This window comes from Myotis yumanensis, unplaced genomic scaffold, assembly GCF_028538775.1.
Source record: "Myotis yumanensis isolate MYYU_CA2020_CCGP unplaced genomic scaffold, mMyoYum1.0.hap1 SCAF_3, whole genome shotgun sequence".
In the NCBI taxonomy this organism is placed as follows: Eukaryota; Metazoa; Chordata; class Mammalia; order Chiroptera; family Vespertilionidae; genus Myotis; species Myotis yumanensis.
In genome coordinates this window covers 195,933,753-195,954,102 of record NW_027223754.1, presented here as the reverse complement: position 1 = coordinate 195,954,102, position 20,350 = coordinate 195,933,753, and the positions used below count along the sequence as shown (strand labels likewise).

At 39.3% G+C, this 20,350-nt stretch overlaps 1 protein-coding gene across 4 annotated transcripts in view; it reads right to left on the bottom strand.

Annotated features, from left to right (window-relative positions):
• CFAP54 (cilia and flagella associated protein 54) overlaps positions 1-20,350 on the bottom strand; it is a 246,818-nt gene that overhangs the window by 56,276 nt on the left and 170,192 nt on the right. For all 4 annotated transcript variants that reach the window (XM_070410862.1, XM_070410863.1, XM_070410864.1 and 1 more), the window contains 8 exons: positions 17,016-17,118; positions 14,628-14,775; positions 13,715-13,872; positions 13,365-13,544; positions 13,129-13,255; positions 7,312-7,467; positions 4,459-4,564; positions 3,339-3,432 (listed from right to left, as the gene is read on the bottom strand). In XM_070410862.1, coding sequence (XP_070266963.1) covers positions 3,339-3,432; positions 4,459-4,564; positions 7,312-7,467; positions 13,129-13,255; positions 13,365-13,544; positions 13,715-13,872; positions 14,628-14,775; positions 17,016-17,118 — 1,072 coding nt within the window. The remainder of the gene's footprint in view (positions 1-3,338; positions 3,433-4,458; positions 4,565-7,311; positions 7,468-13,128; positions 13,256-13,364; positions 13,545-13,714; positions 13,873-14,627; positions 14,776-17,015; positions 17,119-20,350) is intronic.

Genomic DNA, 20,350 nt, shown 5'->3' with positions numbered 1-20,350 from the left:
GTGATATTTTGTGGAAGAGCCACACTCAAGGGGCCAAAGAGCCCCATGTGGCTCGCAAGCCACAGTTTGCCGACCACGGGCTAGGGCAATAGTCAAATTTTAAGATTTAACTTATCAGGGCAAAACTATCAGACAGTTTGGTTCTAATTTTTGGATGCTCATATTTTGGCCAATTCTCTAATCTTCAACAAAACCACAGAATAAAATAAGTAACAAAAATATTTTTCTTTTACTGCTGGCTACAAGACTTCCAAGGAAAGGAAAAGGTAAAGAATAGTGCTGATGCCAAAGCAGGAAATGCAATGTACAAATGTGGCCTGTCTTCAAATGATACCTACAGAGATCAGCCCACGGGGGACCTAAGCAATACAGCCCTGCCCCAAAAATGTGTAGACCGTAGTAATTAACCATAACGAAAATACTTGGGCTCGGGGTTGTCTTGTCAGTATACTGGCTACATAAGGTTGAACATTTTACCAACTTAAATTCTGGAAGCAAGACTAATAGGCATTAAATGAAGAATGCAGAATAACATTAAATGACTATAATGTAAGAACAGTTAGTGATGCAGACATTTTAAAAGGAAAAAAATCATTTTGAATGGAGAAGAAAGCTTTATTGAGGAAGTCAGGCTTGAGCTCAGAATAGAAAAATTTGGACTAGGAAAATTATATGGTGGGCATTTTTTAATGGGGGAGATGCTCGCATTGCCTAGGAGATTCTATCTAGCCCATCAAAACAAGCAAGAAAAAGAAAAAATACATCTAGATTGGAAGTAAAGAAGTAAAATTGTCTTTGTTTGAAGAAGACATGATCCTATATGTAGAAAATCCCAACATACACTCACATGCCTAGAATTAATAAATGTTTTTGGCAAAGTCACAGGACATAGCAATGGACAATCTGAAAATGAGATTAAGAAAAATTCCATTCACAATAAAAATAAATGTAACAAAAAGGTACAAAATTTGTACACTAAAAGTAAAACATATTGTTTGAGAAAAATTAGCTAATATCTAAATAAATGAAGAGGCCATTCATATTAAAAATCAGAAGATTCAATATTTAAGATGGCAATTATCCCCTAATTGATGTGTAGATTCAACAGTCTCTACCAAAATACTTAGGTTTCTACAGAAATTTACAAGCAGATCCTAAAATGTATATGAAAATGCAAAAAGACTCAAAATAGCCAGAAGAATTTTAAAAAGTAAAAACATAGTTGAAGGGCATATACTTCCCAATTTTAAAACTTACTGAAATCTATAGTAACCAAGACAGAGTACACTCATGGAAAGGCAGACTTATAGACCAGTCGAATAGTACTGGAAGTCTACATTTATGATCTATATTTACATTTATGATCCACTAATTTTGACAAAAGTGCCAAGGAAATTCAATGGTGCTGGGACTACTGGATCTCTGTGCAAAATGATGAGTTTAAATACCTCATATTTTACACAAATATTTATTCAAAAATAGATCACAGACAAACTTAAAAGCTAAAATTATAAAAATTCTAGAAGAAAACATAGGTAAAAAGCTTCAACATCTTGGGGTTAAGTAAAGAGTTCTTAAATATACCACCAAAAGCACAATATATGTAAAAAATGATAAAATGAACTTCATTAAATTAAAAAACTTGTCTCTAAAAACACCATACAATATGGAAAGAAACACTGATGTGAGAGAGAACATCAATTGTTTGTCTTCCATACATGCCCCGACCAGGGTTCATACCCACAACCTTTCAATATATGAGATGAGGATCCAACCAACTGAGCCACAGTGGCCAGAGCACATTAGTCCCTACTTTGCTTCACTTCCCTGCCTTTACATGTCTTGATTATAGTTCTCATTACATTGTGATACAATTATTTTTCTTCCTTGCTAGACTCTGTGCTCCTTAGGGAAAGAGAGCAACATGCCAGGCATACACTAAGCACTCAATTCGTGTTTGGTTAATAGATGAATAAATAAATGAATGTTCAAGAAAATCAACTCAACTTAGCTAACAAATAATTATTGAATAATTACTATGTACAAAAGAATGTAAATGTTTAACTGAAATTACATAGTGATAGAAAACAGTTCCCTTGAGTACCTATTACACGCCAAGCCCATTACATTAATTCTCCTAGTCAGTCTAAGAGGTATCACAGAACCATTTCACCAGATGAGAAAACTAAGCTTAGAAAAGGCTCCAATTATACTGCTAGCATGCCATGAAGCTCAGATTCAAATCAAAACCAGTGCTATGCTCACTCTGCTATATGGATTGCATAAAAGTGAAACTATAATGCTTTCTTACAGGTTTATAAAGCATTGACTGTATGTAGACAATTGTCAAATATTATATTTCAATGGTTTGAATGTGCTCAGATGAAATTTTTCATTTATTTTGGCTGCTTTCTGTGTTTCTAGTAATTATATGAATTGCTAAAATATTCATACTGTGTAAAGATATACAGAAAATAATGATCATATTGTATGGAATTATAATATCCTTCTCATTCAAATCCTGACTTGTTCAAGCTCTTAATTTAAAACACTTCTCTAGTGAAGGCCAAAAAGGTCATATGTTATTATCCTATATCCTATTAATTTGTATTGCTACTTGCAATAGAAACAAAAATTTTTGTTTTCTCTTACTGGAAATAAACATGTTTATTACACCACAAAAAGTAACTTCTCTATGTAAGTATAGATTTTTTATAGGAAAAAGAAAATTAGTTGCTACCCACCAAAGGCAGCTACCATATGAATAACTCAACTGTCTGAAAGCCCATTTGCCTAATGGTTTAATATCATGTTTATGCTCTCAAAAATTAGAGATTTAATACTAAAATTTTCTGAAAATATCTCTTGGAGGGTCCATGAGAATAAGAACAGAGTTTGGCTTGGACACTGCTTAATCACTTTCCAGAATACTGCCTGGGTCATGTAGGTGCTTGACAGATGTGTGGTGAGTGAATTAATGACTCTATCACAAGGGGATCTATTTGTAGCCACATCAGTAATGAGAACCTTACCTGTCCATCACTGAAGCTATATTTCGTTTCCTGCAATTTCCTGATCAATACTAATGACTTAGAGTACATACATGTACCTACACTTCATGGATAACATTTTTAACAGACAAAAATGTCGAAATGAAGCCTATTCCCAGAGCTTTACATAAAATATTGAAAGAGACACTTAAACATGAGTATGACTACAAAGTACTGAATTAATTTCTCTAAGTCACACAGGAAAATCAGTCTCATTATTTCAATAGCACAGTAACATAACAAGCTCAAAAGGTAATTAACTTAAAATTTCTAATAAAAGTTTATTACCTTAGGTGTTAATGGTGTTGATGAAAGTTTGTGCTTTGCCTTTCTCATATGTAGATATACTAGGGCAAGCTCTAGGTAGGAGTCCCTTATCAACCTAAAATGATATATAGCATTGTACTTAATAAACAGCTTCACCACTCATAATTACTTCCCATTATTTGCCAATAATTTCTGAGCAAATGAAAGGTTAAAAATAGACAAAACCAGCATCTATCCCAAACTCCCACCTTCTTCTCACAGCACTTTTGGCATAGACACTAGCATCTGCCTCCCTACTGGAATGAGGAGCTCTAGAAGAGAGCTGAGCATTGTACCTTGTCCTTACTGGCAACACTTCGTAACATCAAGGCCAGTCTAGAATAATCCAACCAACTAGGCAGTAAAGAGATGAAGGTCAAGTCTGGAGGAACCTGCCTTAAAAACCAAGCCTCAGCCTGGCCAGGTTGTTCAGTGGGTTAAAGTGTTATCCGGATACATCAAGGTTGAGGGTTTGATCAGGGCTCATATAAGAAACAACCAATGAATGCATCAATAAGTGGAACAACAATTCAATCTCTCTCTCTCTCTCTCAAATCAATAAAAAATAAAAATAAAAAAACAAGCCTCTTTCAACCCTCCTACACTAATATCAAAAGAGACACCTAGAGTTATGCAGAACGCAGGGATTTGGTATGGGTCAGGTCTTTGTGCTCATTATGAAACCTGTCAGTCAGGGCCATTTAGATCAGTGTCATTGTAATAATGGCGGCTTCCTTTGAATCCTTATTTTTACAGAATTAAGTTGGCCAGCCCTGGTACTGCTTATCAGAGTGAATATCCACATAGTCTCCTTTTAGATACAATTTCACGTCCAGGGAGGCCCCTGGAATCCTAGGACTGACAGGAGATTGATCTGAGTACAGGGAGTCACAGTCCAGTGTGCCACTGTGATAATCACTGTGACCACCTTGGGTCAGAGCCAAGAACAACAAGCTTGAAAAGGAAATCGGTAAACCTGATGGACAATGGACGCCAGTAAACTAGCCCTACTGTGGGCAGTACAATACAGTGTCTTACCAGAACACAGGGCTCAAACCACAACACACACATCGTTTCAATAGTGGAAAGAGATTGTCTTTACCCTGAGTTTTGATCATGGCTCAAGCTTATTTGTATAGCTTCATATAAACTCTCAAGTTGCAAATTTGGAGATTTCTCCTCCACCAACAGTTGACATTCTATTTTGCCTGAAAGAAAAAAGATGGACAAAGATGAGTTTTCTTTTTTCTATCACTTAGAACTTCAGAACAAATATTTCATGTGGGAAATTCAGAAAACAGGGCATGCTGTCCTTTTCATTCATCCGTTGTTTCTTTTTTTTAAAAAATATATTTTATTGAGTTTTTACAGAGAGGAAGGGAGAGAGATAGAGAGTTAGAAACATCGATGAGAGAGAAACATCGATCAGCTGCCTCCTGCACATCTCCTACTGGGGATATGCCCACAACAAAGGTACATGCCCTTGACCGGAATCGAACCTGGGACCTTTCAGTCTGCAGGCCGACGCTCTATCCACTGAGCCAAACCGGTTTCGGCCATCCGTTGTTTCTTGATGGAAGAGAAGCCAATGGGGAAAGAGCTTTTGTTTTCTTCCCCAGGAAACTCAAGACTCCTCTGACTTCAGGTAGCAACACTGCATCAAAGCCTCCATTGGCTTTCCAGATATGACTGCTTCTATCATCTTCCTTTTCTCTCTTTTTACTTTGTGCTTGCCCTTCCTCCTTGGACACTCATTCCCTTTTTCTATACCCATCTTCCTCTTTCCTCTGTCTTCATCACAGATACCATAGAAAACATCTCTGAAAATAAAAAGTCCTTAAAAGTCAGCAAAATCTTGAAAAGCACCATGGATGATGGAAATGCTCCAGTTCTCATTCAGCTCCCAGCCTTCAGGGTGAGCTGCAGCTGTCAAAGGTAGGTGCTGGAATGACACTTTTGTAAAAAAAAGGGCGGAAAAGGGAAATCTTATAATTACTCTAAAAAGGATCCACAGTTTCCGCGCAGCATGTGGACGGGGCACAGAGCCACCCCGTGTTAAGTCCACATCTGGGCACTATCATTTAGGAGCTGCTGATTTCTGAAAAGTTACTTAACCAGACTGCTCCACATTCTCCTCATCTGTCAACCAGGAAGAGCCATGCCTACCTTGTGGAGCTGCTGTAAGAATCAGCGATATGAGACGTGAGACACTGACTAGAGTGGCCAGCGTCTATTAGATGCTCAAAAGGAGAGCACTCACAACTATCATCATTTTTCTCATGGCTAAAAAGGCCACAATAAAATCATCCTATCTAATAATAGACAAACATGGTAATTGACTGTACCTTTGCTACACCTCCCATTGGCTACTCAGTGCAATATGAAAATTAACCCAACCAAGATGGTAGTCGGCAGCCACGCAGCTGAAGCGAGCAGGAGGCTTGCTTGCTCCAGTGATGGAGGAAGCCAAGGTTGCCCGCCGGCCGCGGCCCGGCTCTTGGCTCTGAAAGCAACAAAGTTTCAATTATAGAAGCTAAACAAACCCCAGATACCTGCTTTCAGCAGGCTGTGGCCACAGAGCTGGAGTGAGCAGGAGCCGGCTCTCAGCTCCAGTGACAACAACAAAGTTTCAATTATAGAAGGTAAATAAATCCCAGAATTAAAAAAAAAAAAAAAAGAAGAAAAGGAGAGGCTGGGAGCTTCAGTCACTGGCAAGCCTGAAAACGGCCCTCAGCCCCTCACCCAGACTGGCCAGGCATCCTAGTGGGGACCCCCCACCCTAAAGGGGGTGTGGCCAGCCTGAAAACAGCCATCAGCCCCTCATCCAGGCTGGCCAGGCACCCCAGTGGGGACCCCCACCCTGAAGGGGGTGTGACCAGCTGCAAACAGCCATCAGCCCCTCACCCAGGCTGGCCAGGCACCCAAGCGGGACCCCCACCCTGATCCGGGACACCCTTCAGGGCAAACCAGCCGGCCCCCACCCGTGCACTAGGCCTCTATCCTATATAGTAAAAGGGTTATATGCAAACTGACCCTAACAGCAGAATGACTGGGAATGACTGGTCACTATGACACACACTGACCACCAGGGGGCAGACCCTCAATGCAGGAGCTGCCCTCTGGTGGTCAGTGTGCTCCCACATGGGAGGAGCTCTGCTCATCCACAAGCCAGGCTGATGGCTGCCAGCACAGCAGTGGTGGTGGGAGCCTCTTCTGCCTTCTCAGCAGCGCTAAGGATGTCTGATTGCAGCTTAGGTCTGCTCCCCGCTGGCAAGTGGATATCCTCCGAGGGCTGCCAGGCTGCCAGAGGGATGTCTGATTGCCAGCTTAGGCCCAATCCCCCAGGGAGCAGGCCTAAGCCAGCAGGTGGTCACCCCCCGAGGGGTCCCAGATTGCGAGAGGGCACAGGCCGGGCTGTGCAACACCCCCCCGAATGCACAAATTTTTGTGCACCGGGCCTCTAGTATGGACATATTAGGCAAATATTTGTTGTATAAAAGTTATAAATATAAGTATGCCATAGCACTTTAATTTAAATGGGTATTTTTTTTGTAAATACTAACTAAAGTGTTCAGCTATGTAATGAAATGATGTATCTTCCAACCATTATTTAAGGAACTTATTTATAGTTAAATGGCTGATGCTGACATTTTTTAGTCAAACATGAAACCAATGAAGGGTAATTGTGATTGTAAAAGAAACTAAGGAGTAACTTTTTTCTTTCTAGATATAAACTGAAGATAAGTAGGGTTCTCCTTATCTAAAACTTAGTTTGTACCAATGTGTTTGTCATCACCAAGCCCTTAGTAAAAATCTGGATTTTTTTTATACTCACTGACTAGATTTTCAAGAAGCCTACTGTTAATAGGAACAAAACAAAACAAAACAAAAACAAACAAACGAACAAAAAAACTCCACAAACTTTATCCTAGTTCTGACCCCAAATACATCTTACCTTTCTGAAAAAGGATTTCAGCTTCCACCTCATATTCCTCTGTTGCTGAGATCTTACAGAGATTCAATGATGTTTCAAAAAGTTGAAGAGCAGGTGACCACTTTAAGGAATCCTTCTTTTTACTGGTATAGTAGACTTGCTTGGCTACTTTATGTCCTAAAGAAAGACAGTGGATAGGAAAGGTAAAACAAACTATATAGTGTCAAAATAAGTTACTAGACTTCTCTCACATTAAGGCATCTACTAAGAACCTGGTGGTCTTTAGTTTTTAGTATCTAAGAAAAATTTTTAAAGAAACCCAATATCCAAATATTTCAATGAACTATAGCAATAGTCCTTTGAAAGTTTTTTTTTTTTAAATTTCCATTCTCATTTTTAAAAGGAAGAGTAATCTCTAAAATCTCTCTTTCAGTTGTAAAATTTTATAATGCTCTGGAGAACAAGTTCTCGTGTTCCTAAGATGAGGTTGTAGTAGGGAAACATCTGGAAGTTTTAAAGTTTTATGCTCTTTCCAATAAAACATGCATATATTAATAGGCAGTAATTTTGCTTCTACTCAGCTCTGTAGTGGCTGCTTGCTATGCATATTTTGTCATCCTAACTAGATAGTAACCTATTATGTATGAGGGCCACATGCTACACTTCTGTGTGGTCCCATCATTACTTACCATAAGGAAGGATTGCTGTATGGGAGAGGCATTAGATTTAATCTGTGTGGCCTCAAAGATAGACAGATATTATTCAAAAGTATTTTCTGAGTGCTTAGGCACTAGATAAAAATGAGAAAGGAGATTAAGGTTTATTAAGTGCTTCCTACATGCCAGGCATCACCCAAGGTACTTAATGAGCATTATCTTATGTAATCCTCCAACTCCAACTCCAACTAGATGCCATTATGCAGAGGAGTAAGCCATGGCATAGTGAAGTCCAAAGAACTTGCCAAGGTCAACTAGTAGGTAGCAGGACCATAATCTGAGCCTATGTAGTCAGGCCCCAGGGCCCACACACTAAACTATGACACTGTAAGTCTCCTTGAGAGAGAGGTCATGGAACTTAGTGTTTAATGGGGAATACTGATGGCCAGACAGGTGAGTAAAATACTTGTGTGGTCAATTGCATGGCGGGGAAAGCAAGGGCACTGTGGTAGCAGGAGAACTGGTGTAACTATGCAGAAACTTTATTTCTTTAATTTGATCTTTTCTTCTTTGCTTCCTTTGGATTCAAACTGGCCTCATCCAGCACACTGACTCACCCGCCTCCCTCTCCCCTTGCATGTCCGCTCCCTTCATCATTAAGCCCTCAGGACAATGAGGCCCCGGCCAGCATTAAACAATCTTAGGAACAAAGCCATGGGTCATTGCCACAGAGACAGAGTTGCAATCAAACTATAGGTAGCATCTAGCTAGGGCTCAGATGAGCTTCAGCTCCAGACCCAGAGAAGTGGAATGACCCCACCAACCATCTTTAGAAAACCAGACAAAGCAATGCCATGGCTGATATCAGCATCAGATGCACTGATCAACTACCTCCTACCTTAGTGCCAACCAATCAGTAGAGACCGTGATCCTGACCAGGACCTAACTCCCTTCATCTCCTATATAACCCATCCCCTAGGAGCCATTGGAGAGCCAGGTCTCTGACAACTGGCTTACCTGTGACTCTGGGCTTGGTGCCATTTCTCCAACTAATAAACCCTTACCTTCTTACTGCAAACTCCTGTTTGTGTTTGATTGGGCTTTGATGTGTGCTGGCAAATGGACCCCTTTAGTCCAGTCACACTGGCCCAGACCTGGGAAAGGTCAGGAAGCCTTCTCAGAGAATGTGGCTGTCTAAGCCAACAGCTGATGGCCGCCTTGAATTTGGTAATTTTAAAGAAGAAAAATTTGGGGATAAAGAGTAGAAGGCAACTGGAAGAAAAACTACATTGATAGGGCAGTTTACCATACGCAATAAAGGGATATAAACAGAAAGGCGATGTAGGATTGCAGAATGAAATAGTTGCTGAATCCCAGCTAAATTATTGGTTCAGGCCAGTCATTGGTATTACCATGTTATTAGAGGCTTTGAACAAACCCCTACATGTCTCTGGGCCTTGAGTGTCTTTCACTCAAAAATGAACCAGCAGAACTGGAAAAATCTGAGGTCTCTTCAGGTTCTGAAAATTTTCAGTTCCAGAATGCGATGGCCTACAAAGGGCTTTCAAGAACCTAGGACTTTCTGTAAATGTTTAGTTTAGGAATCTGCTATTCAGCCGTTCTCAACCTGTGGGTCGTGACCTCTTTGGGGGTCGAACGACCATTTTACAGGGGTCGCCTAAAACCATGGGAAAACACATATATAATTACATATTGTTTTTGTTATTAATCACTATGCTTTAATTATGTTCAATTTGTAACAATGAAATTGGGGGTCACCACAACAGGAGGAACTGTATTAAAGGGTTGAGGCATTAGGAAGGTTGAGAACCACTGTAGCTATATGAACAATAGGATGGTGGAAAACCATGCCTCTCTCCCTCTTTCTTATCCAGGGAGAAGTTACTTCAAATGATACAGGATGTCAGCAAACTGCTGAGAATATGGAGATGGAAAAAAAAACAACAGGGCTTTCTCCCAGCTCCCAGGACCATAAAGCAGCCAGGCATGGAATAACGAGAATAGCTAACACCTACAAAGCCCTTAGAACAAAGTCGATGCCCTTCTAAAGTTGTTACGAATTCCACTTGCTTCACCCCACAACAGCCGGTGAGATTGATACATACTTTTCTTATCTATATCTTATGGGAGAGGAAACTGAAACATAGAGAAGTTAAATGACTTGCTCGTGGAAATCAGACCAGAATTCCTTCTCTAGTGACTCTTCTCTTAACCCCAACAATTACCAACTTTGTTTACAGATCCCAGGCAAGAAGGATATGCAAATATCCTTTGTCTAATATAACCTCATGTTTCAATATATCTCCCATTTTATAGGTTTCACTATTGTTTCAAATTATACCATAACACTGTTTATTAATAATTATACTATAAAACTTTATTAATCTTCATGTCATCAGGGCACTTAAATATATGAACTATATATATCTACCCTATATAATATAGTACTATATAACATAGGACTAACTCATAATAATAGTGCTTAAATTATCTTCTAGAGTTTTGTTAAAATTAGGAAAAAACTGTATAGAAATTATTGACTGTTTTCTCTTTCTAACTAGAATATAGGTTTTTTAAGGGCAGATGGTGACTGGCTTGGTTCCCCATTGTATTCTCACTCCCCAGCATCATTCTTTCAACTTTCTTCACTCCTATTATAAAGTCAATAATTGACTTTTTAAAAAATCTAATAAGAAAGATCGAGGTGCAGTTAGTGGAAAATAAATAACCATGATGCTTATTTTTTGTTTTATAAAAATAATCTCAAAATGCCTCTTTCTGTGTGAGGCTTTCACAAGAAAACATAATTGTTAAGTGTCTCTATTCTTGACATGCAGTCTTTGCTATCACTATACAGGCAGACTGCCGAGAAAGCATTAAGTCAGATTATATTATGCTTCATAATACTGAAATGTTCCTTTTTCCAATAAACATCAATTCTGTGGGGGAAAAAAGTTGTGAAACTGACATTGTTTTGACAGAAAAGCTGCTTTGGTTTTGTTTCTTAAGTCTGTGTTTAATGTAATATAACAGAAAGCAAGCTGTTCTACTTCAAGTGAGTCTAAGAAACAGAACCAGTATTGCCAGTGAGTAGTGACACATCTTAAGATTACTGAGGCAGGAAAGCAGAGAATACACTGGATTTAACAAAACCTGTACAGTGTAGCACAACCTGTATTTAAGCTCTTATAGAAATCAAACATACTAACAATATAACAAACTGTGGACTAACGATGCAGAAAAATAGCTCTCACGGGATCAGATTGCAGGAAGGAATTCTAGAGGTCGGCTAGGCCAGCCTAAGTTTATAAATAAGGAAACTCAACAATATAGAGAGAGGTGAAGCGATTTACCTGTAGTAATAAAATTTACATCTGATGATGAGGGTGACGATCATCATATAATAATAAGGATCAATACTAATCATGGGGAGGAGGAGCAGAAGGGAAATAGTGGAAAGGTTCTGGAAAGGTGATGGCGTGAGCACCACTGCTGTACTCCCTTCTCCATTCTAATCCCACCACCAACCTCTCTGAGCTGAGCACCAGCTGGTGCAGGAGGCAAGTGGGTCCCCTGAGGCGGATGGGTCCCAGGAGGCAGGGGTAATGTTTAAAATGTCGATTTCATTATTATTCAGGTATGGATGAGGTTAACAGGGCAGGAGACAATTGCCATGGAAAAGACAGTGTATTGCAGGTCCCCAAAAAGAAGAGCCACAGCACCCCACGCAGGGCCACACAGGGAAGTACCAGGGTTGGTCAGAGGTGGAGGGAGCAAGGGGAAAAGTGGACAAAAGCCTTCGTTGTGGTTCTCATGGGACAGAATGGATGGGGTAGGGTAAGCAGACTCAGCTGGCTTAGGATTGGCTGGTTTAAAGCATTTCAGTGGGCTCTCTGGTAGTCTGGTAGCTGTGCCTGGGGTGATGAAGGTAGGGGAAGAGTGGCCCAGAGTGCAAGAACCCAGCAAAGGACAATAAAGGAGCTGATTAGGGTTTGGGTTGTGGACCCTGGATGGCATGTTCAATGAAAAGTGATTTGCTAATCTCTAGAAGTTTAGGGCTAATTTCTCCCTAAACAGCAAGGTGCCAGATGTCAAAGCATCAGAAACGCAGAAAACAAAAGGGCCTGGTCAAATACAGGTTAGAACAGAGAGTTGGTACAAAACTTTCCTCGTCTGAGCTTGATGAGAGCCTGGGAGCTAGAGGCAGGCTTCCCTGGGTCAAACACAGAGGGGTGTCCTGAAGAGAGCTAGAAACAACATGCCTGCATTCCTCCCGGGTTTCTGAGGAGCTGTGAGCTTTCTGCTGACTGGTCCACTTACTCTAATCAGGTCAACTCTTGGTTGGCTCCAACCTGTTCTTCCCCCCGCATCCAGGACTGTATTTTAAAACGTAACCATCCCAGCTTAGCTCTTCCCATCGGGTGGCCAGCCCACTCTGTTCGGGCTGTCCTTGTCTCCCTACAGTTCCTGAACATGTCCAGCTCGTCCTGACCTCAGAGCCTATAGCTCACTGCTCCTTCTGCCTCTACAATGCACACTTAGTGACTGACATTTAAGGTTTGGGGTTAAATGCCACTTCCGTGGAGAGGCCTTCCCTATTGACTTAAATGGGCAGCCATCACTTCCCCGTTCTTTATCAACAGATCTTATCCACGTCTTTCATAACACTAACAATTCATAATTATACGTATACATATACTTAACTCATTACCATATATTAGCTTTATATATCCTTGCTGATTTCCTGTCTAATTGTTATCGAATACATATTTTATTTTATACAATATTTATTTTATTACATTTTATAAATATTAAAAATATTTATTTTCTACAATATTTATATGATATGATTCATGATATAATACGCATTCCTATATGGTTTGTTTATATATTTATTTCTGTCTCTACGTGTTTATTTCTGTCTCCCACACTAAGATGAGGGATTACATCTGTTTTGATCTAAAATAACCTCCCAGGTCCTCACACAGAGTCTGGCACGCAGTAAATAATCAAAATCTATTTGTTAAATAAATTGAGCCTGAGTATTCATAAATATTGCCCCATAAACTAGCAAGTGTACTTAGGTAATTAATAGCGTGCCTGAAAGTAACTTTAAATTTTTCACCAATGGCTTGAGTGTAATATATGTTTGTGTTCTTACCAATTCTCATTTTTGTTTTGGCCAATAACATGATATGAGGAAGATAGACATTTTTCAAAGGCTGTAATGGACTTGCATAGTCAGTGTTTGATGAAGGAAACTCAATTGTTTCTCCAAAAGTTAGCATCTGTAAAAGAAACATTGTAATGAGTAATTAGCTAAAGTCGTTTGGAATAAAGAAAAAAAGAAACAGAACAATAAGTTTCTAAATCTTGGGAACTCAAAAGCACTCTCACCTGTTCAATAAGAATGTTGTGAGACTGAGTCAACAAATTTAATTTTTCTGTTTTTGTATGCAAAAGTTCCTTGAATTTCTCTGCACTTGTTAAGTCATCCAGCAAAAGCAAGCTTCTCGCCAGAGTTAAATAAGATCTCGGAGAAATAAACTCACTTCCTTCAAGCAAACGTATGATGGCCTATTAAAATAAAATTATTCCTTTGATTGTATTGTTTGCAATTCCCTGAAACAACAGCTGGCCATATTGACTGTCATGCATTCAGTACCTAATGGAATATAAAATTCTCTCTTTTTATTCCACACTGAGTCCTTTGGTAAATATCAACATGAATGAAGTTTCCTTCCTACCTGAAGGTTTGTTATGATGTCTGCCTTTAAATGTTTTTCTTGTAGGCCAATGATTACAGCTTGCATCAAGAATTCAGCCTGTAGCTCCCTGTCGCCTGCACTTTCTGCCTCCAGACACACTTCATTGATGAGGCTAACATAATCTGTCATATCGTTTTCTAAAATAAACAAATGTAGTTATTTACAATGCACTGAGAAAAGTAACAAAATATATACGCATAATATGCCCCACGTCCATCACAGGAATATTGTGTAATACAGAACAAGAAGATACAAAGAGACAGAAAACAGACTACATGAGACAGTGAAAATAAATGTGTTGCAATTTGTGGGGAGGCACTTTGCGGTATCCAAACGCTGCAAAACTAATAATAACATTGCATGAGATAATTTAATTTTGGAGATTGATAGAGATGGTGGATAAATAGGTTTGCAAGTAGATAATTATTCATCACTGTAAGAATTAACATTCCTATGTGCCAGCCTGTGTGGTCTAAGAACTTTATAAGTGTAACCCATTCAATTTCAACAATATTCCTATGAAACAGGTACACTTGTCTCTATTGTATAGAGAAGGAAGTCAGGCATCGGTGGGTTGAGAGACTTGGTCAAGGGTCACACAGAGAGGAAGTGGTAGTCCGAGCATTGGAACCAAAGGCACCTGGCTCCAGAACCTGTGCTTCGGACCCCTCACCCTACGCTGCCTGCTTTGCATACAGCAGTAACATATATGCGTTTTCAGTGACACAAGGGACTATTGAAAGTGATTATTCTTACTTAAGAACCTGAATTATTTTTATTCTGGAAACAAATTAAGCTAGAGAGTTATAAAATATATCCCAATAAAACCTCTGTTACCTACATGAAATCACTTTTTATAAAACCTTTGATTAAGAAAATAGGATATTTGTACCTTTCACGATTCCAATGCCACGGATCTGTGCAACCAACGCAGTCACCAATGCTAAGCGGCACGTCAACCACAGATGAATGTTGAAATATTCTCGAGAATTTAGGGAGATAGGATCTAAAAATTCATTATCATCTTTCTTTTCAATGACCTAAAACAATATTAAAATCATGGTAATCTTCACATTAATAATGGCAAAGTTCTAGTCTAATGCTAAATGTAAAAGAAGCATCCGATATCATTTAATAGTATTAAATTTTAAATTTTAGAAATTATTCCTGTACATTCTAAAAAACATAATACACACACAAAAACAAACAAATAAAAGCACCCATAATCCCACAATCCTCTATTAATATTCTTGTCTACTGTTTTTCAGCTTTTCTTTTTCTTTCTATACCCATTGTTGACAAACAGTTTTGCAGTCTGAATTTATCACTGCAAATGATAGTATCCGTAGTTTCCGTGTCCTCAAAATTTTTGTAAACATCATCTGAAAGGCGGAATAATAATAAATAATACTGGCTAATATCTATTGAATGCTCCTCATGTGTCAGGCACTGTGCTACATGCTTTATACACATTATTTCATTTAATTCTCTTGACAAGCCCAAGAGGAGTTATTATTTGTTTTACCTATGGGAGACCTGAAACTTTGAAAGGTTATCTATTTGCTTAAACTTCATCATGTTTTGGCAAAGGTGAGACTCAAGAATATAACTTGTGTCTTTCTGAATTTAGAGCCCATAGTCTTAATCTCCTCTGTTATATCACTGTATTCTGCTCACATCCCAAAAATACATCATTGATCTACCATCCTTATTATTACATTTTTCAAAGGGTGCTCCATGACCAGAGCTACTGGGAGGGAGGCACAAAGGGAGCTTTTTCCAGGGAAAGTTCCCAAATTTCTAAATATATTTCCATCTTATTTAGAAATTTGGGAACTTCAAAGTCATTCAGACCAACAGCCATTTGTTCTAGGAATTCCCTGCTTTGCATCTCTGACAGCTCACCATCTCCCACCAATTAGCAGCACCTGCTATCAAGGAGCAGCTCTGGGGACAGGCAAGGGGGCTGGAGTCTGGATAGACAGGTGAGAAGCTCAGAAGAGGAGGTGAGCTGTTTCCAGAAACAGTAAGAAGTGAACAACCGAGGCCTGGAGGCAGAATGGTGACCACAAGGGCACAACAAGTAATGGAAGAGTCTAGTTGGATTAGCAACTACATACCTTAAATGCTCAGTGCCTACATTTCCTGTTACTGTCCAAAAGCCAAATCACAATTAAACCAGGGTTTCTCAGCCTTGACACTACTGGCACTATGTGGCAGATCATTGTTGTGGGAAACTGTCCTGTGCATTGTAGGATGTTGAGTAACATAGCCGACCTCTATGCACTATATGCCAGTAGCGCCCCCTCTAGGTGTGACAACCAAAACCTCTCCAGACATTGCCAAATATCTCTTGGGCGGGCAAAATAGCCCCCAATGAACAACCATTCCTCTAAGTCAATTTTCAGAATTATATTGCTTTTTAGAACTTTTATTACTTTTAATATAGTTAGAAATGAGTCTCTACTTAGGACAATTAGTGTTACTTGTAATGACAGTGGATATTAGCAGTTTTATTCATAATATCCTATCTAATAAAAGGCTAATATGCAAATTGTCCCCTCGACCAGGAGTTTGGGAGTTTGACCAGGGGGTGGGGCCAGCTGGCTAACTACCTGTGGCTCCTCCTCCCGGCCAGCCCTGCCCCTTATTCCCTCCCCCCCCCCCCCCGCCACCCTATGGCCCCTCCCCTTGAGGCAGGCTGGCTGGACCCCACCCATGCATGAATTTGTGCACCGGGCCTCTAGTTTAAAATAATGAGCAAAGATTCTATATGATGAATCTTTATATTTCAAACAATGCTATCTTATTAAATTACTTGATCCCATAAAAAATCCAAAAAAACTTCAAATACTTTGCAACACCAGTTGTCAAAATTATTTGAGAGCTTAAATGGGGAAGAATATAACTATGAGAAATTGAAAGTAGGAAATAGCATAGGTGTCATACTGATAATGCTAAAGTAACAAAAACATGAGATGAAGAGAAAAATAAAGTGAAACAACTTTATTTACTAGTGAAATCAGACCTATAATTTTGTACTGACACATTTGGTGGAACTTCAGTGATTACTACATCCAATTCCAACAGTTTACAAATGAGATTTACATTTAAAAATGCTATAAAATTTAAGGGACTTGCCCAAGATATGCCAGTTAATAAACAGCATAAATGGGGCTTAAACATAGATCTTTATACTCCATATTCAATGTTTTTTCTACTTTATCCCTTTGTTTTTATCCAACTAATTAATAAGATTAAGCATTAAATTCATACGTACAGAAGCTAGAGAGAGGGAACTCTCTGTGTCATCTCGTACCTCCTTCTTTTGAAAAAGTTTTGAATCCTGGAGAAGTTTAAGTGTGGAAAATACTATTGCAACACTAAAATAAAGAATATATTTTAAATGTTATTAGCTTTACACTTGTGGCATTTGCATGTTACTTCTTCCAAAGCACCTACCCACTGTCCCATTCACCCCCAAAACTGTTATGTGCCCTTCTATTCACCCTAATAGTGCCGTGGTCTAACCATGTGTTCTGATTTATCACACTGTTTAATTGTGTGTAAACTGCTCTACAGCTCATCTGTCTCATTCCCTGTTGGAACCCAGAACCTAGTGCCTGGGACAGAATAGAACTGGAAAAATATTTTTAAATGAAAGTGAGTGAATACAAGAATGAATAAATAAAAGTTTCCAAGATTTAAAACAAAATTTACTGACAATATCACTATTAAAATGAACACATATGCATTTAAATAAATCAGAATGTGGTTCTCCAGCTTTTTGTGGTTATAGTATTGTTACTTAATGCTATCTACTTAGAAACTCTAAAGCTAAATTATTGTTTAATCAGTGTCTAGTCAGAAGGAAAATGTACTAAATTAAGAAAATGAAAACCAGGAAATATAAATTCTTATCACTCTATACATATATTTGTCTGCAGTTTAGACCATTACATCCTCCTCCCCTCCAGAATACTAAATTTATAATTGACATCACCCTTTTCAAAATATTTATATAATATATATCTAAAGAGGCTTCTCCTTTTGAAAATCTATCCCAAAACAAAATTTGAAATACAGAACAATCTGCCCGGCCAGGTGTGGCTTGGTAGTTGAGTGTTGACCTATGAACCAGGAGGTCACAGTTAGATTCCCAGTCAGGGTGCATACCTGGGTTAGGCTTGAACCCCAGTAGGGGGCATGCAGGAGGCAGCCAAATCAATGATTCTCATCATTGATGTTTCTATCTCTCCCTCCCTGTCTCTGAAATCAATAAAAATATGTTTAAAAAAAGAGAAAGAAATACAGAACAATCTATATACCTGAAGATACTTATCATAGTGCTATTTATAACATGGAAAGATGGGGTGAAAGCTAAATGGACAATGCACCCACCTATAATTCTCCACTTGAAAAGTTAATTGACAATCACATTTAACAGGTGTTATAGGTTGAATTGTGTGCCGCCAGAAAGATATGTTGACATCCTAAGGGAAGAGGATGTGACACATATGGGAAGAAGATGGCCGTGTGACCGGAGTGATGCCTCCATAAGCCAAGGATTGTTGGCAAACACCAGAAACTAGAAAAAGCAAGGCAGGGCTCTCCCTACCTGGAGCTGTCAGAAAGAACATGGCCATGCCAACACTTTGATTTTGGACTTCTACCCTCCAAAACTGTGAAACAATAAAATTCGATTGTTTGAAGTCACCCAGTTTTTGGTCCTTCGTTAAGGCAGCCCTAGGTAACTGGTAGAATAGATTAAAAGCAGCTCCCCTTGCTTCCACCTCCTCCACCAAATGCTGTCTGTCCTCCATCCCACAGGCAGAGCCCAGAATCACCATTGCTTCCTCTTTAATTCACATTCTATGTTCAACACACCAACAAGCTCTGTCAGCTTCAACTATGAAATATGGACACCAGCCAGCAGCCCCTCACCTCACCTCCTCCACAGCTGAGGCCTCTGCCCAAGCCATCATCATCTCCGGGCTGCAGGAGCTTCCTGACCAGACTCCCCTGGGCCTCTAGCCCCTGCAGTCATGGTCTCCAGATAGCAACCCCAGCAATCTCATCAAGATATAAATCAGACCATGACACTTTCCCCATACATGTTCCAGAGGCTTCCTGAGTCCCTGGTCTGTGTTCAGTACACCTCCTCATTCGGGTCAGTCACTGAGGTTTCTGGCCTAGTATATGATCAGCTTTGTCACTGTCCATGCATGCTTGGGAGAAGGTATAGTCTCTGTTTGTAGGCTCCCAGAGTATTGAAATGGGATTATTATAAGGATTCAATGATGTATTCTTCCACTTGTTAAAACATATGTGTTGAGTACCTGCTATGGGCCAGGAACAAATCTAAGGTCTCTGGATCTGAGAAACTTTGTGCAATTATTGAATTTTAAATCCAAGGTTCTACTGAGTCATTAAAATGGCATAGATATTTGAAGACTAAGGTATTGTTTCTGATTATATAAACTTACTGGTTTTTATTTAAAGTAAAACTAAACAAGCAAGAAAAATGTAACACTGATTCATTATTCATAAAGGTATGAAAATTCCACTCCCCAACAACCTCCTCCCTCAAGGAGCCACATGTGTTTAGATGGCACCTTGTTTTACTGGGTAGCTTCAGAGGTTAGCACAAGATGGCAAGGAGACCTTGTGGGGAAAAGTGGTGCTCAACCCATGCTTCTGATTTAGAAGCCCAAATTTTGATATCAAGAGAAATGAGGGGCCTTGCTGGTTTGGCTCAGGGGATAGAGCGTCGGCCTAAAGACCGACGGGTCCCGGGTTCGATTCCAGTCAAGGGCACATGCCTGGGTTGCCAGCTCGATCCCCAGTAGGGGGCATGCAGGAGGCAGCCGATCGATGATTCTCTCTCATCATTGATGTTTCTCTCTTTCCCTCTCCCTTCCTCTCTGAAATCAATAAAAATATTTTTTTTATAAAGAGAGAGAAATGAGGTATGAGGCTTCAAATCTTGCTGACCCCAAAACTTAATGAATAAAATATAAACATACTAGTATGTACTAATCCTCTTGGTATTAATATGGACTAATCCACCTGGCACTACTTAGTTGCAAAATGGAAAATTTCTAGTTTCTCTTCTCCACATGAAGACAGAGTGTGGGAGGATTACCCACTATAAACCGTCTAAAATCCCAAAGGAAGGAAGTTTCATTCTGACACAAAATTAAAAGGCTCAGATGTTATCCCATTTAGACAACAAATTAAATAGAAAGGAGGATAGACAGGAACACTTATTTAAAAAAAAAAAAAAAAAAGACAGGATTCTGAGAGGCAACCGTAACAAGTAGAAATATCATTTGAATAATTTTGATCCCATTTATTTCTTATTACTATTCATGGCAAAAGTGGTCAGTTTGTTCTCCTAAAATCCATGTGGCTCACTTTATCTGTCACCCTAGGGAGTGTGCCTTTCAATTTCCTTGACACATAATTATATTAGAAGTATCATGAAATGTCAAGCTAACCCTCATTTGGGAAAGAGACTGTCCAACACTTTCAGCAGCTCCTAAACAGAAGCTCATGGGGGGGTAAAGTTCACCTAAGATAAACTCATTCATCCTGACAGTAGGCTTCCCCAAA